Source organism: Glycine soja, chromosome 18 (assembly GCF_004193775.1).
Source record: "Glycine soja cultivar W05 chromosome 18, ASM419377v2, whole genome shotgun sequence".
Classification (NCBI taxonomy): Eukaryota; Viridiplantae; Streptophyta; class Magnoliopsida; order Fabales; family Fabaceae; genus Glycine; species Glycine soja.
In genome coordinates this window covers 20235164-20261760 of record NC_041019.1, presented here as the reverse complement: position 1 = coordinate 20261760, position 26597 = coordinate 20235164, and the positions used below count along the sequence as shown (strand labels likewise).

At 34.3% G+C, this 26597-nt stretch overlaps 1 protein-coding gene across 1 annotated transcript; it reads right to left on the bottom strand.

Annotated features, from left to right (window-relative positions):
• Positions 1 to 12736: 12736 nt before the first annotated feature.
• Positions 12737 to 24469, bottom strand: LOC114396544 (ubiquitin-like-specific protease 1D). Its single transcript, XM_028358575.1, has 14 exons — positions 23946 to 24469; positions 23728 to 23791; positions 22872 to 22966; positions 22525 to 22778; positions 21617 to 21665; positions 21341 to 21423; positions 21203 to 21235; positions 21012 to 21107; positions 18283 to 18385; positions 16931 to 17028; positions 15095 to 15217; positions 14040 to 14154; positions 13419 to 13526; positions 12737 to 13338 (listed from the first exon to the last, which is right to left on the bottom strand). The coding sequence occupies exons 1-14, from the start codon at positions 24261 to 24263 to the stop codon at positions 13114 to 13116; spliced, it is 1764 nt and encodes a 587-aa protein (XP_028214376.1). The 5' UTR covers positions 24264 to 24469; the 3' UTR covers positions 12737 to 13113.
• Between the last annotated feature and the right edge of the window lie 2128 nt (positions 24470 to 26597).

Below are 26597 nucleotides of genomic sequence, written 5' to 3'. Positions count from 1 at the left end.
AAAAATTACTAGTCAATTCAAATTGTTTAGCTCAAAGATCATAAGCAAATCTTCATTATTTCACCGGGAGGATTGAAAGAAATATGTTCACTAACACGATTGCTTGAAGAACTAAGTACCAACATTATAAAACAATTGTTTTTGCCCCCCTCTCAAATACATGCAATGTTGAAATGAAGAAGAAATAACCATTTTCACATCATTCACGTACTCAATAATCAAAACACAATATCACAAAATTTCATTGAGAAACTTCTTTGAGAAGTTTCCTTGAGAAGCTAGAGCTTAATTACACACCCCTATAATAACTAAGTTCACCTCCTTGAGAAGCTTCCTTGAGAAACTTTCTTGAGAAGATTTCTTGAGAAGATTCCTAGAGAAGCTAGAGCTTAGCTACACACACCCCTCTAATAGCTAAGCTCACCTCCTTGAGATGAGAAGTTAGAGCTTAGCTACACACACCCTCTATAATAGCTAAGCTCACCCCTATGCCAAAATACATGAAAATACAAAAAAGTCTCTACTACAAAGACTACTCAAAATGCCTTGAAATACAAGGCTAAAACCCTATACTACTAGAATGATCAAAATACAAGGCCCAAAAGAAGGAAAAACCTATTCTAATATTTACAAAGAAGAATAGACCTAACCTTGGTCCATAGGCTCAGAAATCTACCTCGAGGTTCATGAAAACCCCAGGGCCTTCTTTAGTAGCTATAGCCCAATCCTCTTGGAGTATTCTATCCAATACCCTTGGGGGGTAGGATTGCATCATAATATTTATCTCGCTAATCATATAACTATCATCGCTAATCCTTTAAGTCACCTACCTTAAACAAGAACACTCACTCTTGAACCCTTCCATGCTTAGCAATTAACACCCTACTAACTACCTTACACTCTTCTTAAGGTTTCACACTAAACCTCTTAACTATTCTTCACAACTTTTCCAACTACTCTATATTCTTAAACAACTCTATATCAAACATCTCTAAGAACTACGGTTACAAGTTTCTATCGGTACTCCACCTATAAGATTCGCAATCTCGCACTTAGGTGGTAACTGAGCACATCCTCAAGGAACACAGGTACATGACTTACTAAGTTTGACTTTCATCTACAGGTAATAAGGATCATGCCTACTCAAGTATTTCCTCTCAAAACACCTTAACATGATTGGCAAGGGCAAAGTCTCTCTCTATTCGTAACAGAAGTAACAACATGACAGGTTATCAAGCAATTTAACAAGACATGATTGGAAGATGAGCAGCTCATAACAAGATGAACACTCGATTGATTAGGAGACAATAAATTTAAATCAAGAAGAATCACTCATTCAGAATCAACAACAGATATTCCAAATGAATTCTAGAAACGAAAACATGACCACAATGTACACCCATATGGAGACGTTAACAATTGCTTGATTATGATAGAAACATCAGTAATAAAAAACTATTTGACATAGGCTCACAACACAAAGAATGAATTATACTAGGGCTTGCAAGTATAATCGAGTTACTTGACTTCAGCATGTAACACAAGAAAATGGGTTGTACTAGAACTGGAAGGTACTGTCAAAGGAGTATTCCTTATGAAATATATCTTGATATAGGTCATCAAACTATAAGGCATTAGCATTACTACAAACAAGGAATCGCAAACAACCATACTATCTATGCAATTAAGGCAGAACACCATACTACAAGCATACATAGAATTATAAGGTTCCTATAACAAGTATATAGCGTACATATAAGAAGTAAGAACTAAACGGTCACTAAGGATGTATTAAGAAATCACAAGTTTCAACAATCATGTTTATGATCACACATAAAGAAAAGAAGGGATTAGCCAGCACATGTTAACACATTGATTACACACACTCATTCACAAAACACCTGCAAGTTCAAGGTTCTTGACGGTATTAATACACACATCAAGTTTTCAAGACCATTTGTATCACCTAACCGCTTGCCATGATATCCTACCGCACTTCACGAATTACAGAGATGGCTAGTCTCATAACTCACGACTCAACAATAGAATTATGGTATAGCAAACATTAAGGATGCAAGGCACGTCACAAGCATTATTAAGTCTCATTTAACCATGTAGAATAAAATACAAATAATAATTCAAGCATGCTAAAAAAAAGTACTCATAAGTAACCACACAAAGTGCACACCAGAATATGGTAAGCACATAACACACCGGCCAAATGGTTTGACCTCCTCTGATACCACTAAATGTGACACCCTCTACCCAGATATACATATGTATATAATAACATACATGAAAATACAGAACTACATAAAATGAGATTTTATTCAATGAACATAATAGAGTTCACGTGGCTAAAAGATTCACATTCACTTCACTGTTACAAATAAAACTTGTTAGAAATATTTTTGGCTCAAAACATCATGCATTTAAAACAAAAGCTCATGCCCCAATATCGCATCCTAGTAGAGCATTGTGTTCCATCATCCTCTAGCATGAGGTTCTCCATAGCTATGCACCTAACCACCTGCTCCCACAAACACAAGGTTCGATATTATCAGAAGATCCAAACACAAACATCACACAGGGAGTGAGTTATCACATTCCTAACTAATAGAGAGAAACATAACAACATAGATATACATATCACATAAATGAAATGCAACTTACCTAAACACAACTCATGTCATTCCACCACTTATCGCGTGGCATCACATCTCAACACTACTTGTTTCACCCATTTTCACATCATTCACGTAGTCAAGAATCAAAACACAATATCACTCAACCAATCAATATCGATCAATACACAGGCATTATGCAACAAATGTACTAAGACTCAATCCTATATGCAATGTGGTACCATGTCAATGAAAAACCTCATCGGGCGCCTAGGAGTACATGACAAGACAGACCACACACTTGTAAATCAGGTCACTCTCACTAGGTAAAATCATAGGGAGACCAGTGAGGGTCACGCTATTTTGCGAGAATGTTCCAACCATGTGGGATAGGCACAGGCTTAAAGGAGCACTCAAACTTGGTGTATTTACCCCCAAGGCCTAGACTCTGAAGAGTCCGTCAGGGCCTCTCCCTCTTGATTCAGGTCCAACCTATAAAATATTTTAGCACACAAACTCTATTTATGAACTATACAAAACACACGACTCTTCAATTGTTCTCAAAATAATTTTATCTCATCGCACTTGTGATTAAACTTGTCGGGTCCCCACAGTGGTTCCCATCAAAATACTCATCGTGCATTAACTCGTCACCCTTAAAGGGTCTTATAGTCGTGTGATTGTACAATTCATAGCTCTCAACTCAATGCACACAATATCTCAATGCACATATATATTACAAGTTAATACATACTCAATTTATCACATACACTCGGTCTCAATCACAATAGTATAATCCCAAAGTAACATGTTATTACACCTCATGGATCATATACACTTTACCTATGAACTATGCAATACACACAACTACTCAATTGTTTTCAAAATCATTTTAACTTGTCGCGCCTCAAAGTGATTCAACTTGTCGGGTTCCCACCGTGGATCTCATCACAATACTCGTCACCCTTAAGGGTCTTACAATTGTGTGATTGCATAATTCATAGCTCACAACTCAATACACACAGCATCTCAATACATATGTATTTCACCATTCATCATAGGTTCAATCTGTCACTTACTCAGAATTTGAATCACAACTTCATAATCTCAATATAACAATTTATCATGTCAATCTAGCAAATCTTGTCTTATACAAAAATGCTTCTCACATGGGAAGTAAAACCCCTCAAACAATTTCACACAATCATATCAAAATCAATGAATCAAAATCATAGGTCAAAAACACGAAAATACCAAGAGCACTCAATTTTATCAACCAATTCGCATCAGGACATCAATTGGTTCATCAAAAACAACAATATCGTATTTATAATCATAAAGGAAAAATTACAATTTAATAAACATCCCAATATAAACCCAGTTTAATCAAACCCAATTGCGATAAACTCATCCCGTACCTCTAAGCGGGCTCATGTGGGTAGTCCGACAGTGATAGTGGCGTCTCTAACAGTTCCTTAAAATTCCTTAAGTTTTCCCTCTGTTTGCTCTATTAAGGTTTCAACCCGTTAGAGAGAAGGGGAAGAGATTGTAGCATCTATTTTACTATCAATGTGTGAGACTAATTTCTCTCTTCAAAAACATTATTTTGTAACTCTTTACGGTGAGAATGTATGAAAATTGGTTCCGAAGGTGGTGTCCAAATTTCATGACGACCTAACTGTTGATGAGTTCGGGATCATAATTTTGCTTAGACAGGTTTTGGGTGTATGCAGGAAAAGAAAAAGCTCAATGTGAGGGACATTTTTTCTACTGCAGATGTTATCTCGTAAATCCCAACGGTTTATGTGTGAGAAGATAAGATCCAAACGACTTGTTCAAATTTTACGAGGATCCAACGGTTGATGAATTCGGGATCATCATTTTACTGAGATAGGTTTGAGTGTATGCGAGAAAAAGAAAGGGTTTTAGGAAAGGAAGAAGGGAAAACAGATTTAAAGGAAGAGAGAGGAGAGACGTGTTGTAAATGTAAAGAGTGACCTATTACATCTCTATTTATAACTAGGATACTCCTTGCCTTTTATTTACTCTATTTTTCTTTACTTATTTATTTTATAAAAAAGAATTCTATTTTATTTCCTATCAAATGAATAAATAAAATATCCTTTTTATTTTCCTTCAAACCATTATTTTAATTAATAAAGTTATTTCTCCTTTTTTATTTAGTTATAAAAAACCTCATCATTTTTCTGATAATATATTTATTCTTAAATAAAAAATCCTTTTTAATTTATTTATGAAAAATGGGATGCTACAGAACTGGTGCACGATATATTTTTTTTTCTTTGGCGTTTAAACTACAGAAAAAGTGTGTCATGGATATTAGTAATGTGTTGAACATAATTTTAAAAAATGCATAACATAGCCACTTAAGCATTGTTTCAAGGGTCCAAAATCATAGTTTTTTTTATTTTGTTACCCTAATCTGAGGTCGTTGTCCATGGAATTGGTGCACAATATTTTTTTGATTCTTTGACGTTTAAACTACGGAAAAAATGTGTCACGAATATTAGTAATGTATTTGACATAATTTTTTTTAAAAAAAGCATAACATGGCTACTTAAGCATTGTTTCAAGGGTTCAAATCATAGTTTTTTATTTATTTTCTTCTCCTAATTTGAGATCATTGTCCATGGAACTGGTGCACGATATATATATATATATATATATATATATATATATATATATATATATATATATATATATATATATATATATATATATATATATATATTGGATTCTTTGACTTTTAAACTAAGGAAAATATGTGTCATGGATATTAATAATGTATTGGACATAATTAAAAAAAAATGCATAACATGACCACTTAAGCATTGTTTGAAGGGTCCAAATCATAGTTTTTTTTTATTTTGTCTTCCTAATTTGTGGTCATTGTCCATGGAACTGGAGCACGATATATATTTTTTTGAATTCTTTGATGTTTAAACTATAGAAAAAATATGTCACGAATATGAGTAATGTATTGGATATAATTTTAAAAAAATGCATAACACGACACTTAAGCACTGTTTCAAGGGTGCAAATCATAATTAATTGGGATTTTGTCTGTTGCGTGTAGGCATTCATTGTTCAATCACATGCAGTGATAATGTGCGGAGACCCGCATTAATAAAAAACATCGTTAATCAATCACATAGGGTTCGTCGGTTGTGTGCAGTTGTTCACTATGTGGTCACATGCAATGATACTTGGCATACGAGGTTGTCTTGTACATGACTTTTGTCTGAATGAGAGGCCTCGATATTCCAAAGGCCATTAAAAAAAACCATATTACTATCATGCCTCGTGATTCCAATTGCTATTAAAATGGCAGCCTTACTATAATGCCTCGAGATTCCAAAACCCTTCATGCCTCTAGCTTCCAAAGCACACCTATCTCTATATTTAATTGCATGATATCACCATATACTTTGCATAGTTACATCAAAGTGTCAATGAGCCAAAAAAGAATAGTGCAAAAAAAAAAAGAGTTCAGTCCCAATTTGTGTGTTTGTTTATGTCAATGGTGAGATCACCCGCAATTCAACTAGAAACACAATTTTCACTAGTGATAACACAAGATCGATGTTGTTGTATCTAATGATAACGCTTGCTGACATAACCAGTGTAACACAATCATCAATTATAGATTCTAATGTTTTGTCTGTAATTACTTCAATTTGGTATCGTTGTCCTATACACAAAATGAATGGACATGTTGAGTATATAGCATGTCCAATTACCGATGAAGATGTTTGGTGCATGTTTAATATATTCGCAAACATGCCAAGTGTAATATGTACAGAACTTAGAGTTGAAGTTTATATTTCACCATCATTGTGTCACGCTAATGACCTAATTTGGATGGAGATGGCGCAGAAGTTGAATAGTTCCATGAAATTAGAATAAACTATTTAACATATGTTGTTGTATTTCTTTTAATTACTTGTTAGTTTTTATTATGTATTTGGCGTTTGTTTGATGTGTTTGTGCGATGTTGTTCAATTGTCATTTTCGTTTGTCATGAGGGTACTTAAATAAATTGTACAATTAAAGGAGCATGAAGATAATGTAAGTCGAAAAGTTCAACATAAGTTAATTGGAGAATGATATTTTCATCATACAACAAATTTGACTACTTTTCCCCGTATTGGTGTCTTGTTCCACATGGAGGGCATCTCCTATTACGTCCTGGATTTCAACATGGGCGTTGATCTGGTATATCATGCAATGATGGATTATTCTCTTCAACATCTTGGCTAAACATCAAATTGAAACTTGGTTCCACTTTGTTCTGTAGGCTATGCATGTATTCACGAGTTGATGTTGGTGTGCCACAATCAATTCCAAAATCATTGCTCAGGAAATCATCTAGTTGGACAATTAGTGGAGTGTAGTCCATGTTTGAAGGACTCGGAAAAATGTAATCCGTCATGGGGGGATTGGTGTGTATGTGGGTGGAACGTAATCTGTCATGGAGGGAAATGGTATGTATGTAGGATTACATTCTGGTTGCACCATGTTTGTTGCCCTTGACGATTGATCAGTTTTGAAATTCATTGACGATCCACTTGACGGTTGCATATTTAAAAAAATAATAGTATTACTTTGATACCACGCCATGTATTCCTGAGAATTCTTTGCATGCCCTATAATCGATTGTCCCTGTAAAACCAATGATTGACGTTGTTACCAATACCTTGTCCACTTTGCATGTTTTTCATCCCAATTTGTGTCAATTTAACCTCGCATGTCGATTTTGTGAAGTTTGTCCATGTTTCTTGGGGGATCTGATATGTCTTGGCGAAGGTGGAATTGAAGTTTAACTCTATCTGCTTGGTGTCATTCTACTATCGAGAAACAAATTACAGGGGTGCAGGCTGTCCATATTGAGGAGTCTACGAAAGTTGTCAACTCCAAAGCATCCAAAAAGTGGAGATATGGATTCCACAAAAACTGAAATGATACAAAAGGAATAATTAATTAATTATTAAAAACACAAAACTTAACATTATTTTTATGTAACCCATAGTTTATTTATTACCTGTTCAGCTGTCATGTGGTCTAATCTTATTTTATAACCGATGACATCTCCATGTGGTGTACCAGTAAAGCTTAATCCACCGCCACTCCATCTAATAAATGAAAAATTATTAATTTAATACATACTATGCTAATCATATAACAGTGAATTTGAGATTCACATTACCTCGTAACCAACAGTTACGATGGTCTCCGATTAACTCTTGTTGCAATGAAGGGCATGTGATACCATGCCCAAGATTGCAACAATGACGTACAACCGCCCATGGTTTTGGCATCAGGGTCAGTGGTCCTACACATTTCCCTGTACACCGTTGCTAGACAAGTAGAGCCCCAACTATACCGCCTGACTCGTTCAAGACCAGCCAGCACAGTGAGGTACACCAAATGAACCTGATTTCCCATCTTGTCTGGCATTAAAACCCCACCAATTAGCCACAAAATGTAAGCTCTATAATGTGCTTCTAATTGTTGTTGTGTTGGTTTCGCAGGAAGTGGCGGCATATTATCTTGCAACCATTTATGCTTAATGGCGGAACCTACTATTGTTGTTGTGTTGGTGGAACAACACCCAAATATTGTTCACAAATTTCCTCCCAATCATAGTAGGTTGCACCATTGATTGGCCTACTGTCCACCCTTATGTCAAGCTGTAGTGCTACATCCTCCAATGTAATTGTGCATTCTCCAACAGGAAGATGAAAAGTGTGCATTTCTGGTCTCCATCGCTCAACAAGTGCAGTCACTAGATGATGATCAATTTTGAAGTGGCGTAATTTTGCCACATCAGCAAACCCAGTATAAGCAAGCAACGAATCAATTAAAGGATGATGAGCGGGCATCGAATGACAATAGGAAATGATTATTGGTGGTTGTCCCTGTAAAACAAAAGTTGTGTTTTTATAATTATCACGACAATAAAAAGGTTATAATATCATCTAATTAGTACTTACCATGTTTTGTATCTTTAAAGCTCGGTGACAATCTTGTTTCCATAACAATGTTGTTGCCTCCATTCTCCCTTTGCACAATCAAACGATTGAAAATTTAGTTGCTGATATTCAAAAAGAACAAGTGAGTGTAATAAGCTGTATGGAATAAGCTGTCTGAGATGGGTTTTATAGGCGGGGAAAAATTTGTGTGTGTCACTGTTCACAATATTGTTCACGTCACTATTCATGTCGGGAATTCTACAACATCACTGTGCGCGTCAGTAATATTGTTCACGTCACTGTGCGCGTCAGAATACTGTTCACGTTACTGTAGACCAATTTTTGACCGCAAAAACTGTCGGTGCACTATTCGTGGCACTGTTCACGCAATTTTGACTGCAAAAATTTTCAATGCACTATTCATGACACTGTGGAGGCAATCTTGACTGTTAAAATTGTCAGTGTGATGAAGACCATTGGATCTATCTGTAGCCACGACACTATAAATTAGTCTCTAAACGTATTCTTCTACACACATAAAACACTTCACAACAGAAGTTTCAAATCACTCTTAGTCTTCAAACCAAATCACTCTTAGTCACCCTGGCAAGCAGAAACGAAAATGTCCCTGTCGTTGTCTACTACAATGCCTATGTAGCCGACCATGACAATGACGTAGAGTTTAAGGGAGGAATCGAGGTCAAACCATAACTGCAATCATCTATCGATACCCCATTTCTGTTGGGTCTGGCATGTTCAATTACCAGGCTGTTACCATTAGTGACGATGAGGATATTGATGGCATGTTCGATGTCTATAACCAACAACAATGCTTAAGTATCTTTTAGTTGCTCGTATAATACGAACAACAACCTTCTTCTACCACCAATGTCGAAACAACTGTTCAATCACCACAAATTCACGAAACACCATACACTAACTACCATACTCAAACCTACCATGAAGGCTTATCTTCTTACACACCAATCCCATACATGCCCACAAATGATTATTACGTCCCTCATTTTGAACCCACCAAATTTGGTATCCACATTAGCTTATACACACAAATTCTTAGTGGATCGTCAAACTACTGTGAGACGACTCCCCAACTAAATAAGCCCTCCCACCTAAATGTCGACCCAATTACTGATATCCATGTTGCTCAGTCTAAAAGCAACGAAATGTCACATGACTATCATGCTCAAAATGGGTTGCCGGATGAAGTAGATGGTAACTTCAGTGATGACGAAGACGAAATTTTGGCGGACAACAACATCAACGACAACGACGATAATGACATACAATTCATTTTCCAACCAGCATCAACTGAAAATGTCTATCGTCCATATCCTAATAGCGTTGATGTTAGTGACAACCAAGTGGCTGACAACCCCGACTATAGGCATTTTTGGACCAACAACAACAATCTGACTTACCCGATGGTGAGCTATATGTTGGTCAGCTATTCCATCAATTGGAGGACCTGAAACACATAGTAAAAACATGACACATTAAGAACCATGTAACTTTCAAAGCCAAGAGGTGTGCGAAGGATACATGGATCTTATGTTTCCCATCTGAGGGGTGTCAATGGAAACTTAAGAGCGTCTGAAAGAAAAAATCTAAAAGTTTGGGAAATTAGAATGATAGAAGGGCTTCACACATGCATCATGCCAACCGTTTCACAAGATCACAATAAGAAGGATTTGAAACTTGTAGGCAAAAATATCCTTGCGATGGTTGAAGAAAACGAACAACTAACCATTCCTACATTCATCGCATTCGTAAGACAAGAGTTCGGATACACCATCACATATCGTAAAGCATGGCTAGCAAATTCCTACAAGTTTTGCAACTTTTCGTCTCTGACACAATTGTCAGGATTCAAACTATTCATGCATTGGATGAGTCCAACCAACCAATTTCAAACAAGGTCATATTCCATTGACTTTTTTGGTCATTTAAGGCATGCATTGATGCGTTTGCATTTTGTAAACCCACTGTGCAAATCGATGGAACATGGCTATATGGAAGATACAAAGGGACGTTATTAATTGCAGTTGCACAAGATGGCACTAACAACATATTTCCATTGGCATTTGCCATTGTCGAGGGTGAGACAATAGATGGCTGGCACTTTTTTCTGCAAAACTTGAGAACACATGTGACACCACAACATGGTATATGCTTAATTACTAACAGGCACGAGTCAATCAAAAGTGCATACAGACGACCTGATAGTGGGTGGACAATAGACAACTCGTCACATGTGTTCTGTATTCTGCACATTAGCCAAAATTACAAAAAACAATTCAAAAATAAGGACGAAAGGAAAAACGTCTTGAGTAAGGGCAAGATATTTTGTTTATATTCTAATACACAATATTTAATTATTTAACATTAAACTAACATTCAGATTTACATTTTTTTACAAACTATAGGGTATGCCATGACTCAACTAGAGTTTTTTTGCCACTACCAGGAGTTACAAGAAGACAACCCACATGGCACTGCATGGCTTTTTCAAATACCAAGGGAGCAATGGACCTTGGCATGGGATGAGGGAAAACGATGGGCACACATGACCACTAATTTGGCAGTCACTAAACTCGGTGCTCGAAAAAATTTGAAAATTTCCAATCATAGCCTTGGTCAGAGCCACATGTGAGAAATAATCACTATTTTGTTGACCGTGGGACTCAGGTTGATGCAATGATCGTTTCCAAACAAGTTTACACACTTATTGCAGCCAAGTTCATCACCAAAGAAGAAACTAAGTCCAACACTCACTTCATTCAATAGTTTGACCGCCAAAGATTTCAATTTCAAGTTGAGGAAAGAGTGAATATAAGAGAGAGGCGTCGAATGAGGAAATTCATTGTCAAGCTGGATCAAAGAACGTGTGATTGTGGGAAATCAATATAGATTATTTGCAATATGTTAATTCAGTGTACACATTGGATTACGTGTCATGTGTCTACAAAGTCTCGTTAGCAAGCATGCGTCATCATGATTATTGGCCACCATACAAAGGACCACAATTATGTGTCAATCCAGCCATGAGGAGAAATCGATCAAAATCTACAAGTATACGAACTATTATGAATGAGAGAAAGAGGTCAACCAAAACGGTGTTCAATCTTCGGGCTAGTTGGTCATTCAAAAAGTAGGTGTCTCCCCCGTCCCGGAAGCTCAAGTCAAGCAAATTAATTTTTTTTTAACTATCAATGTATTTCATTTCACATCATTCATAAATTAATAAAACATTCTTCAAGTGTACAATTTTTAACTTATGTAGATCTTCAAAACTAATTTACATTGTAATATTTTAACTAATTTTGTTTAACTTCATAATCTTCTCTAATTTTATTAATTTTCTTTATTTATATTTCTAAAAATTATTTTTTAAAAAATTTTTAAAAAAAAGCACATTAAGAATTCGGGTTCGAGGGACTTGAATTCTCAACATAAAGAACCTTTTTTTTTTTCAAAATCACCTGAATTTACACTGAATAGTAAACATGTATATTTGTGTAAATAATGAGAGTTGTATGTTTTGGTTTTTTTTGTTGTTGTATATATGGAAAAAAAAATCTACAACAGTTACCAGCTCGTCCAAACAAGAATCAGAGATACCTGCGTCTACTCAACAAGAAGCTCAAGTTAAAATTAGAGAACCCACTGGACGCATTATGAGAAGGAACTGGTCAAAGATGTTTTGGCTTCTCTTCAAAGGATATCATTTCTCAAATAAATAAATCAACTTAGAAACTAAAGTGATAGATATCCAAGAGAATTAATTGTATAATTTAGTACTTTAGACTACTTAGAGGGAAAAATTTGAGAAACTAAATTAATGATTTATTCTTTTTCCTATCTCTAGAAGCCTGAATACATCTTTATTGAATTTGCTTGTGATCATATCGGATGCCATCTTCGGCTTGATCCCCACAATGGACCAAGAAGCAAAACTTATTACCAACGCACCAAGACACCTTCGAAAATAATATAAAATAAAAAAACAATGTTATTTTTCAAGTCATCTTTTTACTTAAAATACCAAGAAATTAAGCGCATAAGCTGTAAACAAAACCATCCTGCAATTCGTAAATTGGGTAAAATGAATGCTATGAATCGTTTTATTCCTATATATCATAAAAACTAGAACGTAAAGTTGGCATGAAAACAACTTCCATTGAAGTTAATAAAATCAAGTTTAAAATACCGGGTAGATTTGAACTATTACCTCTAGTAGTCAGTTTTGTACTGTTTCCTACTATACATTTGGAAAGGACTCTAACCCACAAGAAATGGTTAGAAACTAGACAAGTTGATTGTTGGACTATTTACCAGGTCAAAGGAAAACTCTATCCAAAAATTACCAGCTGAATAGCTGACTTCTGTACAAGGAAACAAAACCACTGGCACCAACCATATGAATATCAACAGATTGTTTGTTCAAGGAAATGAGAATTGCAATTCATGCTGCCATGTTACGTCACAGAATCCTGGGCGGTCTCTACACAATCAGTCACAGGGCCAGTAACAGAATCCCTGGCAGTCTCAACACAATCAGTTGCAGGGCCAGCAGATGACGAAGGAGAAGATTCCGAGTTACAATTATCCGTTATTGAATTCTGTAATTTTTCTAAAAGCAATTTAAGGATTTTCACTCTCAAATTGGACGCCTCTTGAGGTTTGAACCATCGCCTTCCAAACTGTAAGTTGACAAGTATCAGTCAACAAAACACATTATTTGAAATCAAATCATCTTAACAAAGAAGCAGACAGCTATTACCATATCTAAATCTTTCCTTTTCAGTCTTTCAGGTGCCTCCTCCATGAAACGTTCAATGAAGTACAATACAAAAAGACCACAGTCATATTCATTCTTCTGTTGGGGAACCTGGTGCAATGTGCAAATGCAACAGGATGAAATATTAGTGGACATCTCACAATTTTAGATTTATTATTAAAAAAAAGGCATCACTAAAATTATCGAAAAACTGCACAATAATTTTGCAGCTTTCTTTTCTAGCATCAATTTTAAGAATCTAACTTCAATAAGCTGAACCCACGACATGAAATTTTGAAACAAACTTCATTGTCATTTTACTTAAAGGCTAAAAGTGTTTTTTCTATCATCTGTCAAGAGTCTCAGTTTTCAAATGTTCTGAAGAAGAACCTCGTTCCTTCAAATGTAATCACTCAGCAAAAAGACTCAACAACTTCAACACCTAATCTATTTCATTATGGATAGCAACAATCTAGAAAAAGAACAGGCATATGATGTCATATCAGAGGTCAAATATTCATTTCTTTAAGAACAAATGGTGAAAGATATTTCGTCTTCAAACTTTCATAGATAGTATCATACTATGTTAACACATTATTCTAGATTTACAACATGCAAATTTACCTGGATGATTTGAGATTCAATTCTACGAGGAAGGCACTTCCATATTCTATCCGCAATTGAAACATCTAAAGACACATCTTCTCGATCCATATAGTTCTTTTCTTCAATCAAATAGCTACACAGCGTAATTTCACATCAATAAGTTTGATGTTTAAATTTATAATAAATGCCTAGAAACATACAATCAGTGCATAGCATTATAGATGAACAGACAAGGCATAGTTGTGTTCAATCTAGCCAGATGGCCAGAGACTAGACAAAACAACTAAAATATACAAAATAGGCTTTTACTGATCAAACCATCCATTTTACTCAGGTCAACTGGTTTGAGTGAAAATTTATCATGCACTTCGAATGTGATAGCTAAGTCACTAGGTCAGTGGTTTTTCAGAATAGTTCTTACAACTATGTAACAAAGATCCACATAACTAGAGCAACTATATCAACCAGAATGTTACAACATGTTTCCCAAAATCCCCCCGCCCCCCAAAGAAAAAAAAAAACCTCATTTTGCTCCTGCAGGGAATGCATATAAAATATATAAGTAGAAAAATCATCAAAAGAATTCCAATTAAAATTCTGGAGTCTGAAGATATTTAGATGCTTAAAATTTGTGTTGATAAGCTACAAAATAGGATTACCAACTCTAAAAGTTAGTTTACAAATATATAAACATGATTTAGAAATAGAATTTAGATTGTTGTGAAAACTTTTTTTATTTCCATTAGCATATATATATATATATATATATATATATATATATATATATATATATATATAGATTCCAATACTTCCCATGAAAATGAATCAAAATTTTTCCAAATAAGACAATTTCATCATCTTTGCAGCTTACAAAATCACTTGATTATATAATCATAAAAGACCTCATCAGAATTTTAGCATAAAAAAAAAAGACATAAATCTTGCCAACCCTCACAACCAACATAAAATTATAGCAGAATAGCAGTGAAGTGGCAAGATGTGTTTGAACAAATTATCGTTGCATGGATGAAATGGAAATGTAACATGAGATACAAGCACTTCTTTAATCTCACCTTTTAATATTATCAAAAACTGATTTACTAGAGTGAAGACCCAAAGAATCCAAATGAAGTATGATTGGCCCTGATTCATATTCTTTGTCTGGGATACAAATAATGATCAAGCTCCAATGAAGGCTGGATACATGAAACATGAGTAATAAACCCAGAACTGAGCAGAGGGGCAGGTAAGATAAATATCTAACAATACGCTCCTGTCAAATGCAAAATTTGGGCAGGAAGTGCATGCTCGAATAAAGCATAGACAAAAGAATATAACAGTAGCAATATTTCTTATAAAATAATATTAAGGCTTAAGAAGAGATGCTTAGAATATATATACCAAAGAAAACCAATAGAGCATGAAAATCCCTAGGATCATCCACAAAAGTAAACCAACAAACAAGAAAAAGAATTGCCAAAAAGATAAATTAAAATCAAACATTTGAATGAAAGAAAGGTTTTCAGTATCAATTTTCTGAAGAAAAATCATACAAATGAACTTGCATTATCTAAACTTATGCTTTGCCTGGGATAGAGCTAAAATACAGAAAATAAATGTCTCAGAAAAAAAGAGACAAATTTGTTAAAAAGGAAAATGAAATAAATGTCTCTGTCCATTTTCTCCCTGATAAAGTGTCAGTCTATCTCAATGTGTTTTGTCTTGGCATGCTAAATTAGGTTATGCACAAATGCTAATGACCAATTTGTTGTTGCAAAATAGTTTCATATGTGCCTCACATTTTACATTAAGGATATCTAAAATGATCATCCGTGACAACTCAAACTCATTGTGCCATGGCTCAGCCTTTGGACTTGACCCAGCAACCACATTATGTTTCTTACTCCTCCATGTTACTAAGTTTCTACTCAGAAACATACAATAATCAAATGCTGACCTATTAATAATTGAACATGCATAATTTGCACTTGTGTCACTTCCATGGAGAAATTTCTAGTTTTCCACCTTCCTAAATAGCAATCCTCTTTCAGGTGTGGCTTTATAACATTGGCTAACAATACTGATATCATTTGCTAGATCTGGTCTGGTATGTCCCGGACAACCGATTTCACTACTAACCACTAATGATGAGTTCTATCAACCTTCGCACTCTCTTCATCACTTCTCATTCAGTGGTTTTACTCAACGAGTACACCAGTAGCCTTACACAACTATCAAAGAGAATTTCCTTAGAGAAATAAGGATAACTTTCTTGAAGTAGGCAAACTTCAATCCCAAGTACTTTAACTTTGCAAGATCTTTCATTTCGAATTCAAGAGTAGTTTCTCAATCAACTCATCACCTGATATAACGATATCATCCACATACACAAATAGGACAGTAAGTTTACCTTCTTCTGAATGTTTAAAGTGGTGAATAATTACAGAAATAGAGATATTAAATCAAGGTGTAATTACAAGAATAACACCTCAAACTCCATGAGCCATAGCTCAAAACTCTACTTGGCACTTGACCTTGCAACTACAATTTACATCTTATTCCTCTATGTCGCTGAAATTTCCCTCCCAAAAAGCATACAATATCCTAAGGTGGACCTTCTGTCTACAATTGATTGTGTATACATCCAAGAATAATTGTCCTTTCTTGAATAATAGTCCCACTACTTATAATCAAGGGTGCTCATTAGTTCACATAAAATAAGGAGGTAACATTTTAGCTCAAGTATCTAAAGATTGATAAATGATTCTTCACAACAGTCCTTTTTGTCATGTGAATAGTAGTTTCTTCAGATAATGACCTAATTCAAAGGAAAGCACAAAAAGAACTTCTCACCATTTACAAGAATTATCATTTACAAACAAAAGTTCAACGCTAACAAGAAAACTTACTCCTCATGTATTGGAATCAAAACATAAGCCTTCTGAAAAATATTTACACCTTTCCACCATCTTCTGAACTTTGCAAAGATCATCTCTCTATCACTTTGCTAGATATTACAATAAATAATAAATTAGAGCATACACAGAAAAAAGTACAAAGTGAAAGGAAAGTGAGGAAGGCAAGGATAGAAATTAACATTAAAAACAAAAGCATCTTTAAAACAAATAGAAAATCACCCTAACAGATCCTCATATTATTTTCTGCTATAATAAGGACTTGGGTATTATGGGGTGCCTAAGTTCCACATCAGGTAGTATGGGATGCTCAGTGAAGTACTTAAGTGGCTTGGCTCTCCCCTCTTAACAACTAGCTTTTAAGGGAGGGTTCCCTGAGTACTTGGTTACTTATCAATTTCACATGCGCCTCAATCTATAAGGGCAGTTGTCCTATGTACCTACCACCTACAGCCATGGTTATCAAATTCACAAGTTGACTCGTAAATTTATATGATTCTCAGGGTAAAAACTGTTATTTGCCAGTTGCCACTGAACCAATTTTGCATACACTAGGGTAAACTCGGGTAAACTGGGTCAGACTTGAACAAAATTACCAGTCTGAGCCCAAATGAACAAGGCTGTGAACTGTGATGAGACTCTGACCAGCCTGACTAATGTGTGACAAACCTCCAACAAGTTTGCAATGACTTGTCTGCACAGTGGCGTGCATGATCTGCCTCTGACAATCTGCAGAGTAGTGTGTAAACACGGCACCAATCTCTAACGGAATATTCCATATTATGTGTGAAAAATGAACCAATTTGACTTTAACAATGTTGAATATTCATTATTTTATGGCACTACATTCATGTTTTGATACCATGATTAGGTTTCTAATATTATTTGTATTAGGTAAACTCTAACGAGTCTACGAGTCAAGTCTACACTCCACAACTTTGCATGGAACCCATGAGTTTAATAACCTTGCCTACAGCACAAAAAAGCAACATGAGGACAGTTTCTAGAGAACTACAAAATGATTGCACATTTGTAAAGTTACTAATTTTTGTTACCAAAGAGCGTTATTGGGTCAGCAATTCACATTTTATGCATTGCTGATCAGTTACCTAAATCTCAAAAATATACCTTCAAAATTATCAAGAAAAACACATTTAATAACTCAAAAAAAGTACTAATAACTGATTAACCAGTACTTAAACCAGTCAAGAGACAATATTTTAAATGGAACAATCAATGATGCATTATATCATAATGATTAACAGTATGCTTACTGAGGAAAATAATCTGTGGCCTGTGCATGCAAATAAATACAGCAATGAATTAGCAGGAAGATAATTAAGCACCTTGTAGGAAACAGCTTCTTTGAGCTTCTTGTAGAAATATGTATTGAAAAAATGGTAGTCAGATAATGATCTATTTGTCAACAATGCTTGTTGCTGCAAATATCTAGCCAATTGAAAATGCCATAAGTAGAGAAATCAGAAACTAAACATGGAAAATATATCCAAGGACTATTACTAAACATTTTATCCAAGTAGACAAGAAACCATCAAGGCCTAAACAAAAGTTCACTAGGTTTGCAGTAAGTAGAGATGTCAAATGGGTCAACCCAATCTGCCAAAAAAACGGGTTGGATTTGATTAAACCTGTTTTAAGATTGCATTGAACCCAACCCACCCCTTGACCCATTAGGTTGGTGGGTTGGGTTATGTGGGTTGAAAGGGTTGAATCACCCAACCCAACCCAACACGGTTTGGTGGGTTAAGTGGGTTGATCCGCTGGGTTCAACCCCCTTTGACATCCCTATCAGTAAGTTTAGAAAGTTCATTCATGCATACACTCTGCGAAAAACACCAGAAGGGATTATAAGGGATCATGAGATACTTGAAGAATGCACCAGGTAAAAGGTATTTATAATTTACTTCAAAATAAACTATCGATGACTACACAGACCCAGACCCTGACTGGGAAAATCTACACTGACAGGAGGTCTACATCAAGGTTATTGCATTTTGTATAGGGTTACTTGGTCTTGGTGAAGAAAAAAAAAATGTGCTAGTAAGAAGCAGTGCTGAAGCGGAATATAGAGCTATGACTCAGGGAGTTTGTGAAATGTTATCACTAAAAAAGGCTTCTTGAAGAATTGGGTATGTTTATCAACCTACCAATGAAGTTATGTTTTGACTAACAAGGTTGCAAATGACCACCTATCAGAATCTAGCACAGCACAATAACTTCACAAAAACTACATAAAAGAGAAGATGGATGATGAAGCCATTTGTATGCCGAATGTTCCAACTATGCAACAAGTGATAGATATCCTCACCAAAGTATTATTCCAACATAAATTTGAACTTCTTGTAAGCAATTTGGGCAAGATAAACATCTACACACCAACTTGAAGAATGAAGATGGTGTTGAAGTTAGTTTAGAATTAGTTGTAAGGAGTTTTAGGAAGATTTGATAGGTAAAATAAAAAATTGAATCAATTGACTCAGTTGCTATTATTAGGTAGGCTGTAAATTTTATCCCTTGTTTTGCACTTTTGCTCCTTTATTTACTCCTAATCGGTCGCATATTAGTTATCTCTCCAACTATGCATGGCACAAAAATTAATAAGAGAAAATACTTTCTCCCTCTAAACCTGGATGAGAGAGAGAATGACCATTTTTATAATAAAAGGGGTATAGATAAATAATAATAATAATAATAATAATAATTATTATTATTATTATTATTATTATCATTATTTCTTCATTACTTAATAAATTGCAGTTCTCCCAACATGAGTTGGTCCAAGTGGAAGGGGCCCAAACCCCTTAAGCATGTGATCTTGGGTTTGATTCCAAGATATATGTGTGGTTGTGCAGAAAAAACACTATTAAGAGAGGTCCTTTAGTGCCTACTAGGTGGAAGGACACACTAGGAAACCAAAAATTGTAATTCTATCAAGAATCTTAATTACCTAACTTTCATGTCCAAAGATTCTTTTGCTAAATACATTTCTATTTAAACTTCATCTTCTAGCATAAAAATGTCTAAAAATACTAAATACATACACTTAGAAATTCTTCAATAAGAGATTTGATAAAGGGAAAGAAAATAATGAATGTATAAATGAACCAAACAAGTCAAACTCAAGCTTCATATTTTTAACAAGCTAAGTACAAGTTTTAAATTTAGTTCATTTAAATAAATGACCAAAACTTAGCATCTTCTACTCTTGCAAACCAAGCATCAACTTTAAATTCTTGGCTTGACTCGATAATTTGACAACACCCTTAACAGTATACATTACTCCAATTTGGTTAGTCAAAAGCCACGACAACAATATCAAATTCCCAGTTATTATTATTACAAATATTCAATTATGAATAGTCCATCAACCTGTTTCAACCACTTAGAAGGGTCAGTGCCATTAGATCAAAAAGTTATAAAAGAAAGAGAATATATGATCTTATTGATAAAATTTAAATTATTTAATATCCTATTAAAATATTTTATATTTACACAACAATTGAAATTTTAGAGTAAACGCCTGTGTTGGTCTTCCTACAATATGCATGATCACATTGGACCACCAAATATATGAAAAATGTGAAATGTATAATGTGATATTTTTCCCATTCAAATGGGCCCTAAAATGTCATCACTTTGGTCCTTGAAGTACCAAACTTATTGGCATTAATCATCAAAAGGACCAATTTGATGTCCTCGATAAATGGAGGACTAATGTGAAGTTGCTTATCTCATTAGAGGTCAAAAATGGGTGTTTGCCAAAATTAAAACATGAAGAGACTAAATAACTTAAGCAGAAATTATAAAATAAACTTAGACAATCCCCTATAATTTTTGAAGAACCAAAAAAGTTCAATCCTCTTCAATGTCTTATCAATCAAGCATGCATTGATTTACATTTTTTCCATCTATATTCCTTACAAATTAAATACAATGAGTTGAGGGTAACAAAGGAAAGAAGATAACATATTTGTGCATTTTTGTCTTCATCACGAAAAGAAAAATTCTTAAAAGGACCTGCAAAGGAGAAACTAGAGAAGGTAAATTGACTTACTGAATGTAGAAGTTCATAATAGTTGATGTTAAATAGCCTTCTGGGGCTAGGCAATTTGTGTCTGTGTAACAAATTTCAACACACTCTGGATCATCTCTGAGCCATCACAAAGGAAAGTCAACAAGTCATGCAAAGTAAAAAAGACAATTTTAGTTGAATGACCATGTTACTATATTATACTTTAGAATTACCTTGATGGAAAATAGATCTTAGCTTCTTTCAGGCTGAAAAGAAACAGATCCAAATCAAATAATACAAAGGATTTTATAGGCATATTGCAAAAGATAAAATAAATAAATAAACAAATAAAAGCAATCAAATTCACTTACTATTCAGGAAATTTGTTTTCTGTTTTCTCCACAATATGAGCTTCATCATCGTCGTCATCATCATCAATATCAAGAACAATGGGCTGACCATGTTTAAAACATGTAATATGTAACTAATCACCAGTAAGTACTCAGCGAAGCTAAAGATGTGTCAGATCATCAACATATTACTGATTAAATTGGGATTTGAGACTTGTATAAGTAACAACTACAACAGCCAAATGTCACGGGCAAACAACATAATAAGAATGGATAAATAAGAAAAAATAGACACACCTTCCTGGGCCTTGAGCCATCTAATTGAATTGCCTGAAAAGCATCCTTCCTACCATGTGGGTAAAGAGAAAATAAGAATCCAACAATATGAATTTATTCATTCAGAAAACCTAAAGCTAGAGTCGAAACTAACAAGCTATATCTGCCACCACCTTCAGCATAAGTAGAAAAGGGAGCGGTCATGCAGAAGAGGAAATCATATGAATAATTTTCTGTAGCAAACGATGATGATGTGATAACCTTTCAACACAAACTAATTACAAACAGGAGTGGAACATGATTGCAATACATAGAACAGTTAACATTCATATCTTATTTTGAAAATCATAGATGTATTAATTTAAGCATTAAACATCATACATTAATCCCTTTCTAAGACAGAAAAATAGATCAGAAATACTTGGAATATTCATAAATCATCCATTCATCCTCTAGCCATCCAATATGGCACTTGAACTCTATGGAATACTTGGAATAGCATGAGACAATTCCTCTCAGCTCCTAAGATTTTACATTAAAGATTACAGTTCAAATCCCCAATCAATGTACCATGGAAATTTCATTGGAATCAGTTGGGGAAAGTGAAAAATAAAGTAAGGAGATAACTACCCCTTTGTGCTTTTGGAGGAAATGGACTAGCCTTTATTGTGAACCCTCAAATATCCATAGACACCACACCAAATATACACAACCTCATGAAACAATGAATACCCTGTATATCTATATCTAATTGGCACAGTAAAAAATGCACTAAATCAGTTTTATGAATGGCATAATACACATTTCAAGTAAACTGAGGATGGCAAAACAACTAAATAAAGTAACTAAATACAACAACATCAAAATCACCCAATAATGTTATCATACTAAAAAGAATTTGAATGAAAAACCACAAGATTTTCTCTTACACTTTTGGGTAGCATCTTGGCAGATTTCTCCCATTATTCCACAGACTGAAAGGGGAAGTTGCTCTGCAAGTTTTACCATCACTAAAAGTATCACGTTTGGAAAGTTTACTAGGGCATTGAAACTGCAATTTTCTTGATGATGATCGATGTCTCTTTCTTCTCCTAGGCTCTCCATTGTCTTGTATTTTCTGGTTGCCACGATGTTTGAAAAGTGATATCTCTTTTCTAAATGCATCAGAAGCTGTACAATTAGTCTGCTTAACAAATTAAAGTCAGATAAGGTAATATATCAGGCAAGTTAGAAAGGGAAAAATTGAGTAATTTACAAATGATGCAAAGGATCTTACATTATCTTCCATTTTATTAACAAAGCAAGATGCAAAAGTGGATTGTGATTGAGCTTGAGACGACAAATTCTCTTCTCTCAAGTCATTAGACACACCTACAAAAACAATCAGTTTCTTAATATGCAACAAACAAGTATTTTAATCATGTCTTGTGGCTTGCTTTACAACATAGTTATCAATCCTGGATAGCAACAAACAGCAGATCACCCCAAAACTGCTATAGCCAGATAGCAAATGGTGGGATGGCTGCCATTGTGAAATTTTAGATACAAGTTAGAGAGCAAGAGAAGCTAGAAGGTGAGAAATGACCACAGAGGTCAGGGATAGATGCAAAGTACATCATTTGAATTCCATAGTGCCAAAGAACCACTCGGTGATGCAATCCTGCTATACCACACAATTGAAAACTATGCTTTACGGATATATATCATGCCAAAACATCAGGAATAAAATGTTGACATCTATAATCTCCTAAGGACATAAAAAAAATTTCTTTTTCCAAAAATGGCACTTAGTAGACTATAACCAAGATATTCTCCCATCTTTTCACCAGAAAATCTTTAATATACAGGATTCAAATACAACACCATTGCCATTACGCCACAAGAGCATTGGCACTAAAATACACTTATAGATCAGTTTCAATAGCCACTTTCTTGGAGCAGTCACAAAATATCACTGGAATCCCTACTGTCAAGAAGCTTAACTTTCAAGTTTCAACCCATCCATACCTTTGTTTTCCATCTAATCCTACCATTACCATGCAAACAAATAGAAGCCTACATACTCAAATGTTGACCCATAACAGGAATCACTGCATAATAATTATATAAAAAAAAAACAAAAAAAAACTTACCCTCAGTAACAGCATCTGTGCATGAAGCTTGTCCGGGCTGCGGCTTCCGGTCCTTGTCATCTTCCTGTTCTACAAAGGAAAACCAAAAATCAAACAAAACATAAGCAATTAAACCAAAAGCAACAAAGAAACAAATTATACCAACAACAAAAAATTGAAAAACCCTAGAAAATGAACGCCTCAATCAAACGCAATGTCACAAAAAAGAAAAGCAGAACCTGGCGGAGACGCTTTTGTTGTTCCCGGCGAGTAAGTTCCTGCTGGTAGCGGTCGATGGTGGCGCGGAGCTTGACGCCCTTGTCGGGCAAATTCTTGCCGGTAACGTCGAGGGTCCTCTTCTTGCTCTGAATCGACTCCCTGAGCTTGTGATCGGGAATAGCGGAGAGGTCGTCCTGATCGGCGGATGACATGACGGCGGAGGCCGGCACGATGTCGTACTCGCGCGGCGGCGAGTCGCTCTGGAACTGCCGGCTCCAGTCAATGGGGAGAGGACCCTTTGGTTTTTGTTGCCGTTGTTGTTGTTGTTGTTCCTCCATCGTGCATTTGAGAGTAGAGTGAGTGGAAAGTGTTGGCTTTTACGTTGCTTGTGAATTGTTGAGTGCAGAAATGGAAGATGGAAGATGGGGGCAATGAGTGGCTCGCCACCACCACACTTGTGTGTGTTTTGCTCCTCGTCTACTCTGTTCTGCCCCCCTCCTGCTGTGCCCAATTATTTTGGGAATCGTTCTTCCCCTTCTTTTTATGTTCCAATAAATATAAAAATATAATTAATACGGGTGATTAAGTGGCTTCTCAAAACCTTTTAAGGGTCACATTTTGGGTTAATTATTAATTTTTTTATTAGTTTTTATTTTTTATATTTTATATTATTTTTATTCTTAATATATTTATTCAATTTTTTTATTATATTTTTTAAAATAAATTATGCTTTTATTATTTTTATGTTATTTTACACTTTTCAGTTATTTAATCATTAGTTTTATTGAACACTTATGATTTAATAAATTAGTTTTTCATCTTTTAGCTAGTTTTGCTAAAGATAGCCTATATATAAAAAAATTAGGTGTTTTTTTTTCTATTTGTAGGAATCAAAGACAACATTAGGAGATTCATAATAACTCGCACATCTTGTTTAACTTAATAAGATCTCATTGACTAAGAAAATTAGGTTTGATCATTATTATTGTTATTATTATGATATATATATATATATATATATATATATATAAAGAAATAAAATAGTTTGTCATAAGCAAGACGAAATAGACTAGCCCACTCAAGAAATATGACTTAAGAATATAGTCAACCTCCTTTTTATGGGTGAGTTAGGAGCCAACAAGTTAGTATGTTAAATATAAAATAAAATAAACAAAAATTTTGTGATGTATTAAAAATGTTATACAATATGTAAAAATTTAATTATGTAAACATATATAATTTGATTAACAAAAATGTGTGATTGAATCACATATAATCATCAACTCATTTTTTTGCGGGTCAAAACACATGGATTTAAGTGGGTTAGTAGTTGATATCTTATATATACAATCCAATCCGCCAAAATTAGCAAGTTAAATGAGGTGATTCAACAAGTTCGGCCCATTTTGCTACCCATAACAAATAAGGTAGTGTTTGTGAATTTCACAATTTAGGATTTATTTTTGGATGGTAATATTTTTATGTTGTCTTTATGATAAATTTTTATTACCTAAAAAATAAATTATTTCCATTTTTATTTATAGAAGAATTTGATATTTTACTAAGAATAATTTTTAAAAAAAATGTAAAAGAATGTAGCTTTTCATACTAATTAAAAGCCTTAAATATCATAAGAATTGTGATTTTAAATTTCAAAAGCCAATATAAGTCTTAATCGACATATGACTTTAGAAATCTCCAGCCTAGTACATTATTAGAATGGTTTATTTTATGAGTAAGAAAACTGTAATTTTATAATATGTTTGTCTTTGATTGAAAACGCTAATTTATAGTTGCAATAGATATGTAAAGCATAAATAAATGTTAGTGATCCAATAACATATTCATGAAACTGTAATATAATCTTTGAATTTGAATTTGTAGTCTAACTCAAATTCAAAAATTAGGATATAGTTAGGACAAAGGATGAATTAATAGCCATCAAAAGTTTTGATTTAGAAAACAAATAATAAGGTCTTTATTAGAACAAAGGATGAATTTGTTGTTGTGTCATATTGATTCCATCTAGTTCTTCAACTTCTACTTCAACATTTTCTTCTTGTCTAAACAGATGACCATCTTGCATTTCCATTTTAATAAAATTATGAAGAACACAACATGCAAGTAATATATATTTTTGTTTTTTCAAGGCATATGACAACATCGATTTTATAATATGAAGATGTGCTTTTAAAACCCCAAAACACCTTTCAATTACATTACGTAATGAAGATTGTGTACAATTAAATAACTCTTTTGGACCTTGGGATGTTCGTTGGCCTCTATAATCGTGTGAGTGATAGAGTTCTCCACAATATGGTGAAAGAAAGCCAATCATGTTGATCTATCTAGAATTCATTAGATAATATTTACCTTCAGGGGAAATGCAAAAATGATTATCTGAGTTCTAAATTATTTCTAAAAAGACTCTTGAGTCATTCATCGTACCCTCCCAACCAACCATTACAAATGTAAACTTCATGTCAAATGAGCAACAACACGACACATTGATAGTTGATCTTTTGGAATGCATGCTGAAATATGCATACCATCAATAGCTCCTAAACAATTCTTTAACAAAATAATATATATATATATATATATATATATATATAACAAAAAAGATTATGATTATATATATAAAAAAAGAATAATGACTACTTTAAAAAAAT

Coding starts and splice junctions, on each gene's coding strand:
- LOC114396544 (XM_028358575.1), bottom strand. CDS start 24,263: ATGGAGGAACAACAACAACAACAACGGCAACAAAAACCAAAGGGTCCT. Junction 21,108..21,202: donor AAGATCTATTTTCCATCAAG/GTAATTCTAAAG, acceptor GTGATGGCTCAG/AGATGATCCAGAGTGTGTTG. Junction 14,155..15,094: donor GTTTTTGATAATATTAAAAG/GTGAGATTAAAG, acceptor TACGCTGTGTAG/CTATTTGATTGAAGAAAAGA.